The following is an 8,957-nucleotide window of genomic DNA, read 5'->3' as shown; positions in this document are numbered from 1 at the left end:
AGAGCGAAGCAGGCAGGCACAGAGCGAAGCAGGCGGCGCAGAGCGAAGCAGGCGGCGCAGAGCGAAGCAGGCAGGCACAGAGCGAAGCAGGCGGCGCAGAGCGAAGCAGGCGGCGCAGAGCGAAGCAGGCGGCGCAGAGCGAAGCAGGCAGGCACAGAGCGAAGCAGGCGGCGCAGAGCGAAGCAGGCAGGCGCAGAGCGAAGCAGGCGGCGCAGAGCGAAGCAGGCGGCGCAGAGCGAAGCAGGCAGGCGCAGGCACAGAGCGAAGCAGGCAGGCGCAGGCACAGAGCGAAGCAGGCGGCGCAGAGCGAAGCAGGCAGGCGCAGAGCGAAGCAGGCAGGCGCAGAGCGAAGCAGGCAGGCGCAGAGCGAAGCAGGCAGGCGCAGAGCGAAGCAGGCAGGCGCAGAGCGAAGCAGGCAGGCGCAGAGCGAAGCAGGCAGGCGCAGAGCGAAGCAGGCAGGCGCAGAGCACAGATGCTGTAGCGTGGAGCAGCTGCAGTCGGAAAAAGCAGACAGTCAAGCCAACATCAAAGCGGTGTAAACGATGCACATAGCGCAGGAAAACCACACAGCAAGCGAAAAGCCCACTATAGCAGCCCACTACAGCAGCAGCCCACTGTAACGTCTCTTGCCCATTGACCCGCACCTTAAATAGAGAAAACACACTTTAATCAGTTGATTGTTAAAGCCCATATAACCTTCATAATAAAGTCAGCGTCAACACACACCTGTATGGCGACTCACGAGGCACGGATGCAGATGTTTAATAAACACGTCTTCCTGTCCAACAATTAACAGCTTCCCCACAAAGTTTCTCAGTCCACCCTAAAATGAAATCATTTCATAAGAACCCAGTGTGATAGACCATCACCATTACAAAACATTCACTACCTACTGCTCCTACCGTGCCACTATCCGCACCTAAACCCGGAAGTACGGCGGCTCGCTCGCGGACAAAGAGGATGTTGGATGCTGCTCCTAAAAGTTTCCAGCCGAATAACGAGGGAAATTTCTGTTCATGACTGGACAAAGAGGAAATGCAGCTATAATTGGTTTAATACACATTTGCTAGTACTTATATGAAATATTCCAATTTTCAAAAAACTGTATAGGTCTAGCACTGGACAATTATTATTATTATTATTATTATTATTATTATTATTATTATTATTATTATTATTATTCAATTAAAGTTTCCATGAATAATAATAATCATCATCATCATCATCATCATCATGATCAGTTTATGTAAATTGGACCACATTGGGGAAGCTGAGATCGTATGTAGAGGAATACAGTCTCTAAATGAGGAATTGAAGTTTCAGGATAAGGGAAGCGAGACCATGTGCTGAAAGAGAGAGAGACACAATTCAGCAGCACTCTGAATGACTGCAGGACTGAAGACTGTAATGGATCATCTGGACAAGAAAATGAACCTGCTACTTATTTTCACCTTGTACATGGTTGCAGGTCTGATCTTCTACTTTTACCAGCAAATTCATAAATCTGACAAAGTCTGAAATGCAGTTAATAGTCCTGTTTCTGTTTTAAATGATTGTCCTGATTAGGTTTCATAAATGACAGAGAAAAGGTCTCTCTTTGATAACATGATTAGGATCAGGAGACTCTAATAGAGGACTTTTTATTATTCGGCAGCTCGAGTTGGCTGTGCTCGACAAACAGTGACTGGATATGAAGGAGGAAGTGTGATCATAATATATAAATATAAACATCAGTACATCAATCACACAAAATCCTGCAGTAAGTTTGAAGAACCAAATTGGCAGAACAACGATTGTCAGGGAAAGAAATGCGCTCTTGAAGGAAAATACTTTGCAGTGGACGACACATCGACCAGAGTTTACAGCATGATGATTAGAAATTTAAGCTGGACGGATAAAGGAACATACACATGTAGAGTGAAAAACCAAAGTAAAGTAAACGAGTATACCGTGAGACTGGTTACAGACAGTAAGATTCTGCATTTTAAAATTAGGCCTTTTATTAGAATAATTTTAATGAATATCACAGCACCACTGAATTCTGAATTCTTGCTCCAGATTTTTCAAATATGTCCAAACTTTAAAATATATTATCAGTTCTTTTTAACATTTTTTACATTTTGATCACAGAGACGCGTACGCCAGATGCTGTGATGGCTTAAAATATTTGTTTATTTGATATTTTCTGGCATCTTTAGGACGGTTGGGTTTTTGGTTTTGTGTGAAGCTTCTGATATTTTAATCTTAACATAAAAAACTGATGTGGTTTTGGTCTGGTTTTAGACTGACTTGATTTAATCGAGCTCTGGTACATATTCTTTTATTTTGCATCACAAATGGATACAATGGCTTTTTAATGGCACATAAAAAAGAAAATTATTAAAAATCTAAGATTGACATTGAGGAAATTGCTTTTTTTGTGCAGTCTGAAATGGTTTCTTACGACACTATGAGGATGGTGATCACAACAGTGGCACCCAACTTTTTTTTTCATATTGTTATGAATTTAAAAACTTTCTTTCCGCTTCTCCCGTTAGGGGTCGCCACAGCGGATCCTCCGCATGTTTGATTTGGCACATGTTTTACGCTGGATTCCCTTCCTAACGCAACCCTCCCCAATTTACCCGGGCTTGGGACCGGCACTGAGAGTGGCTGAGGATGGTTCCCTGACCGGGAATCGAACCCGGGCCGCAGCAGTGAGAGCGCTGCATCTTAACCACTAGACCACCAGGGGACCCTTTAAACTTTCTTTCCACTTCTCCCGTTAGGGGGCGCCACAGCGGATCCTCCGCATGTTTGATTTGGCACATGTTTTACGCTGGATGCCCTTCCTAATGCAACCCTCCCCAATTTATCCGGGCTTGGGACCGGCACTAAGAGTGGCTGGGGATGGTTCCCTGACCGGGAATCGAACCCGGGTTGCAGCGGTGGGAGCGCTGCATCTTAACCACTAGGGGTTTTCATATTGTTATGACTTTAATCTTGTATATTTGTTTTTAAAACCCATGTACATGTTCACATTTACGGGATTCATCATGGTTTGGTGCAACTAAACTCGGACCTTTCTTCAGGGCCGGTAGCAATATGCCAGGTCCTAATGATGGCTTTTACATTACCGAATGAGAAAATGTGAACTTTGTGCATTGTGTGAAATGCATGATGTGTTACTGTTTAATGATTACACATTTTATTTTTGTGAGTAAATTATTTGGGGATGTTCTGAGAAAATAATCACTTTGGGGTGGTGGTAAAATAATAAATCATTTTATTATGACATTTTTTTTTAGTATTATTTTTTTTATTATTATTCCTTGCATATTTACAGATAAAAAAAAAACATGATCAAATTGATTTTTATTATGTCTCTGTTGACTAAATTTTATATTATCTTTTCTTCTTAGAGCTTGAACCTGTTTTGGGTCACTTTTATAAAGAGTCACAAACAGTTCATCCTGGAGCTGCTGTTACCTTCAGCTGTACTTATCCAAAAAACCTTGATGGCAAAAAAAGTGTGTACAAAGTGATCAGTCAGGGCATCTACTCCATCACATTCACTAATTTAGACCACAGGGTGAAAGAGATGTATGATATTCATGTCTCCATAAGCGGCAGAGTCATCAATATGAGCATCAGCAATGTGACGGTGAAAGATGAAGGACTTTATCTGTGTGGAATAACAATAATGATAAATAATGATTCTTCCAATGCATCCATCTTCTGTGAAATGCAGCTTCACGTAACTGGTAAGAATCTGGTCTCATCGTTTTTTTTAGGAACAAAAAATCAGTCCTGAGATAAAAGAGTAAGATTCGAAGCTCCTGATACAAGAAACCAATTTTTTTTCTCTCAGATAACTGCTTCAAAATTGCTGTTGTTTAAATGTCTAGTTTAAGGAAGTAGAAATAACTTAAATTGTTAGATGATTATAAGGGCTAAGAGTAGAGGGCATCAGTAAAGGATTTAAAATAAAAATCAGTAACCCAAAGGAAGTAAACACATACAGTTCCATATGTAGTTGTGGTTACTGAGCATTTCCTCATTCATTTGTGCTGTTTTTCACATGTGGTTACTGAGCATTTCCTCATTCATTTGTGCTGTTTTTCTATTTAGATCTTGCTGGACAACATAAAGAACCTGCAAGCACACCCTGTAGGAAATCACCTTCAACAAACATGTTTCCATGTACTGGTCTCACGATCAGATTCAAATTTTAGTTTTCATCTTTCTGTGTTATGTAGCTCCAGGATCTTCAAACATCTTCATCACTGTGTATGTCATTGTGGCTCTGCTGCTGATCATAGGAATTGTGATGATCTTCTACAAATGGTGTTCCCGGACGGCAAAAGGTATTATTTGAAACACGGAAACAAACCATTTAAATCTCAACGTAAATAATATAAAGTGTCATCGGAAGTCTCTGTGGTGATTCCTACATGTAGTTTTGTGCTGGTAGGAGATTCCTCGCCAGTCGATGGAGGAAAACCCCTGCTCTAACCCATCAGATTTACAATCTAAACCCTCCAATTTACCCTCTAACCCCTCCGATTTACCCACTAAACCCTCCGGTATACTCACTAACCCCGTTGGTATACCCACTAACCCTTCCAATTTACCCACTACCCTCTCCGGTTTACCCTTTAACCCCTCCGATTTACCCAATAAACCCTCCGGTATACCCACTACCCCCTCCGGTATACCCACTAACCCTTCCGATTTACCCACTACCCCCTCCAATTTACCTAATAAACCCTTCAGTATACCCACTTACCCCTCCAGTTTACCCACTAACCCCATCCAATTTACCTACTAACGCCTCCAATTTATCTAATTAACCCTTCGGTATACCCACTTACCCCTCCGGTTTACCCACTAAACCCTCTGATTTACCAACTAAACACTGATTTACCCACTAAACCCTCAGCAACTAAATACTCTTACTTACACACTAATCACTCTCATTTATCATCTTATTATCCACTAATTTTTGAACTCCTGCTGCTTCTCCTACACACAGTGTACTCTATATAACACTGCACTCAATGTAATCAAATGATTTGTGGAAAAGTTCATGCGTGAAGCAACAATATTTTCCTGTTTTCTGATAAAGTTTCAGAGGATGTGGGTGAGGAATCGAGTTTGTTGTGTTTTTTTGTCCGATCAAAGTAAATCACAAATGTTGCATGAATGGTACAAGATATTCCACAACGTGTTTAAAAATGCCAAAGCAAGAAGTTTAGCATATCGTTTAAAAACAAGACCTTGGAGAAGTTGTAGCAGCGTCGCACAACTGCTTACTGCTTACATCCCTCACAACGATGTTTAGTGGTGAGAGATTAGCACCATGACCCTGGTCAGGATATTAATGGTGCTGTTTTATTGCTATTCTCTGCCTACAATAAATGTTACTTTTTCATGCTTACTGTTTTGTTGTTGTTAATCCACTGCATTTAAAAGGTATGAAATGTGCTGTTTGATTTTAATATGCATGAGCGTAAAAAGTAGAAGTCTAGAGACAAAGAGAGGGAAGGATGGAAAAAGGGATGTTAAAGTAAAACACTATTTAGTTCAGAGAAAAGAATTGTGCCCATATTGTAGCGTGAGGAAGTTGTGTGAACTTCAGCTGCAGGAAAGCGTGACTTTAACATTCCTATTCTCTCTCTTATAGCAGGTAAGTGCTACATTTTGCTTGTGTGCTGCTGCTGTTTTGTTATTATTGTAAATTAAATGAGTTTAGAATCCAGAGCTAAATGGGGTGAGGTGTTACAGGATGCTAGTGCACGATGTGGAGGTGAAGAACAGCCTGAGGTGAAGCAGAGAGCATTAAAATGGTGTCACACCTAACTGTGGATTTCCACCACGGTCTCCTCCTCACATTAAAGCTCTCGTTGATGTTTGAACAAAACTGATCAAATGGATCAAAATGGTACTTTATTTCTCTGCTTTATTTGATATACGGCTCGTTACATCTGCAATTCTGCCGCTCCGAATCCCACAGAGGGATAAAGTAATGGCAGAAGATTGTATATTCAATTTTCATTTGAATGTTTTTTCTTCAGTTCGTCAAATTAATTTTGTGCCTTGATCCATTTTATCGGAATCCCCATATTCACTGTAAAAGTTCCACCACACGCAAAACTCCTCTATGTAACTCAGTGAGGTCAGGAGGAAACGTGTATAATCGCCGTCTCGCTCTGGATGGAACTGGAACTGGATGTTAAATTAGTTAGAGATGTTTATAAGCAGCACATTTATTTAGATTCAGCTGACATACGCAAACTAAATGGTTTGTTAAATTCTTTGGACTCACAACTGAATTTCCAGGAAATTGCAATCCAGTATTTACACTGACTTTCCTGTAAATTCAAAAGCATGATTATTTTATTAAGATATGTTTTAAATATAGAGAAGTACCACATGCACTTCTTCACTTGATAATTACAGATGAATTCAACAACCAAGAAAACTGAAGATGTCCACCAAGCTACGAGTTCCATTTAAAACAACAGGTAAAGTGAATCTAGAAGATCATAAAAAAATGTTTTTGCTTTTGTATTAGTTTTTTATTATTATTTATTTGTGTGTGTGTGTGTGTGTGTGTGTGTGTGTGTGTGTGTGTGTGTGTGTGTGCGTGTGTGATGCTGTTCTGCATTTAGATCCCAAAGTGGCCATCATTGTCGTATCAGTCTTTCTGTTTTTCATGATTGTTGGTAGAATTTTTTACTACTTCTATCACAAATGGAAAAACAATAGACAAGGTAACTCTGATTACTTCCCCTGTCAAATCATATCGAGGGTTTATTGTTGAGGCAGCGGAATATAACCTCTGCGCTTCTCCACAGGTTCCTCTTTTAACGCAGCTCAATTAAATAACAGACAGGTGAGTTATAGTAACGACTCTCTGATCATTCAACGTGCCACAGATACACTGTGTTAATTACTGATAATTGCTCTAAACATTATTGCCTAAAATATCATGTGTACAGTAACAACCAACTGAACTTTACCAAGAAAAGACTTGTATATTAATATTTAGATCCCAAGACTTATTTAAATTTTCCCCGTTCAGTTCCAGTTCCATTATTGTTGGCGTTTGATACAATTGTAACTGTTGCTCCCATTTATGGTATAAACACTTTCAATTATTTTATAAATAATAGCCAATGATTTTTATACCACAGCGAATCGTTATGAGCCCATTAAAGACCAACTTTTTCTTCAATTATGGTTGCATGGAATTTTGAGGAATGATTAAACAAACAACATAAAATAAGTTGGGGAAAACTGAGTGACCACATACGAGGTGGTAGCAAAATGTCTGATGGTGTAACCGGTGCTGTTTTGACCCACGTGCATTACAGCGTCTGCGATTTCATCACCAACAGCGCATAGCAAACATTACATTCTGGGTGAAACAGTGCAAATCTGCCGTTTCACCCAAACGGCGATGCGGCAACGAGTTGTCCGAGGTGTTTTGAGCGGCACGAACGCATCAAGAGGGTAAGAACATCACCGGAAGACCATGAGAGATCAGGAAAACCAGAGAGCAAAACCCCGGAAAAAAAACTTTTAGCTACTTGCGCATGATGATCGTCGGAGTAAAATCCACATGATCTCACTTCCATAGATAGATAGATAGATAGATAGATAGATAGATAGATAGATAGATAGATAGATAGATAGATAGATAGATAGATAGATAGATAGATAGATAGATAGATAGATAGATAGATAGATAGATAGATAGATAGATAGATAGATAGATAGATAGATAGATAGATAGATAGATAGATAGATAGATGAAGCAATGATTTGGTGTAAGTTTTTTTTTTTCAAGGGAAACACATTTGGAGTTATAAGGTGTGTATCTTATTACACTGTATACATGCATTATTTAGATCCTAATTCCTTTCTTTATATATTTTTATTTAACTTTCTCCAGCTTGAACATACTGAAGAAGACTATGAGGAGATTAAAGAGTATAATCTTCCTGCAAACTCTGTTTACAACAACACTAAGATACACACTGATACTTCAGATTCTCCTTCTGGGGTAGATATAATGCCTAGCCTTCTAAAATACTTATTTCAAGTTTATTACTTTATTCTGGAATTATTTACTGTCTCATTCCATTAAATCTCTTTTCTTTTGTTATAATTTCTTAAGCTGGAACAAACTACAGAGAAATTGGATCTTGAGATATGCAGTTCTAACAACATCACCGAGGCAGCAGCAGAGCTCTCACATCCACCCGAAGATCCCTCACATCCTCCCTCAGATCCCTCACATCCTCCCTCAGATCCCTCACATCCTTCCTCAGATCCCTCACATCCACCCTCAGATCCCTCACATCCTTCCACAGATCCCTCACATCCTCCCTTAGATCCCTCACAGCCTCCCGAAGAGCCCTCACAACCACCCTCAGATCCCTCACATCCTCCCGAAGATCCCTCACATTCACCCTCAGATACCTAATATACACCTCAGATCCCTCACATCCTCCCTCAGATCCCTCACATCCTCCCTCAGATCCCTTACATCCTCCCTCAGATCCCTCACAGCCTTCCTCAGATCCCTCACATCCTCCCTCAGATCCCTCACATCCTCCCTCAGATCCTTCAAAGTCTCCCTCAGATCCCTCACATCCTACCTCAGCTCCCTCACATCCTCCCTCAGATCCCTTTACATCCTCCCTCAGATCCCTCACATCCTCCCTAAGATCCCTTTACATCCTCCCTCAGATCCATCACATCCTCCCTCAGATCCCTAACATCCTCCCTCAGATCCCTTTACATCCTCCCTCAGATCCCTAATATACACCCCCAGATCTATCACATCCTCCCTTCAGATCTCTCACATCCTCCCTCAGATCCCTCACATCCTCCCTCAGATCCCTCACAGCCTCCCTCAGCTCCCTCATATCCTCCCTCAGATCCCTTTACATCCTCCCTCAGATCCC

The 8,957-nt window shown here is 40.9% G+C and overlaps 1 protein-coding gene and 2 long non-coding RNA genes across 3 annotated transcripts; all 3 read left to right on the top strand.

Annotated features, from left to right (window-relative positions):
- The first annotated feature begins 1,377 nt into the window (after nucleotides 1–1,377).
- Nucleotides 1,378–3,665, top strand: LOC310715873. Its single transcript, XR_014530426.1, has 3 exons — nucleotides 1,378–1,468; nucleotides 1,655–1,969; nucleotides 3,402–3,665. It is a non-coding gene; the product is annotated as an uncharacterized lncRNA (long non-coding RNA).
- A 315-nt stretch (nucleotides 3,666–3,980) lies between these two features.
- LOC310715463 lies at nucleotides 3,981–4,494 on the top strand. The gene is made up of 4 exons (XR_014530336.1): nucleotides 3,981–4,002; nucleotides 4,075–4,149; nucleotides 4,239–4,346; nucleotides 4,454–4,494. It is a non-coding gene; the product is annotated as an uncharacterized lncRNA (long non-coding RNA).
- A 1,944-nt stretch (nucleotides 4,495–6,438) lies between these two features.
- On the top strand, nucleotides 6,439–8,652 carry LOC310715462 (uncharacterized protein). Its single transcript, XM_083521901.1, has 5 exons — nucleotides 6,439–6,506; nucleotides 6,654–6,755; nucleotides 6,840–6,877; nucleotides 7,940–8,050; nucleotides 8,165–8,652. The coding sequence occupies exons 1-5, from the start codon at nucleotides 6,470–6,472 to the stop codon at nucleotides 8,471–8,473; spliced, it is 597 nt and encodes a 198-aa protein (XP_083378027.1). The 5' UTR covers nucleotides 6,439–6,469; the 3' UTR covers nucleotides 8,474–8,652.
- Nucleotides 8,653–8,957: the final 305 nt, after the last annotated feature.

Source organism: Silurus aristotelis, assembly GCF_946808225.1.
Source record: "Silurus aristotelis genome assembly, chromosome: 20".
Lineage (NCBI taxonomy): Eukaryota > Metazoa > Chordata > Actinopteri > Siluriformes > Siluridae > Silurus > Silurus aristotelis.
Note: the sequence above shows the minus strand (reverse complement) of the source record. Positions and strands in the feature narration are given on the sequence as shown.

What these genes read in the sequence shown, in the direction of transcription:
- LOC310715462 (XM_083521901.1), top strand. Translation starts at nt 6,470, where the DNA reads ATGTCCACCAAGCTACGAGTTCCATTTAAAACAACAG. An exon ending in CTCAATTAAATAACAGACAG is followed by an intron (nt 6,878 to 7,939) that starts GTGAGTTATAGT and finishes AACTTTCTCCAG; the next exon opens with CTTGAACATACTGAAGAAGA. An exon ending in CTTCAGATTCTCCTTCTGGG is followed by an intron (nt 8,051 to 8,164) that starts GTAGATATAATG and finishes TAATTTCTTAAG; the next exon opens with CTGGAACAAACTACAGAGAA.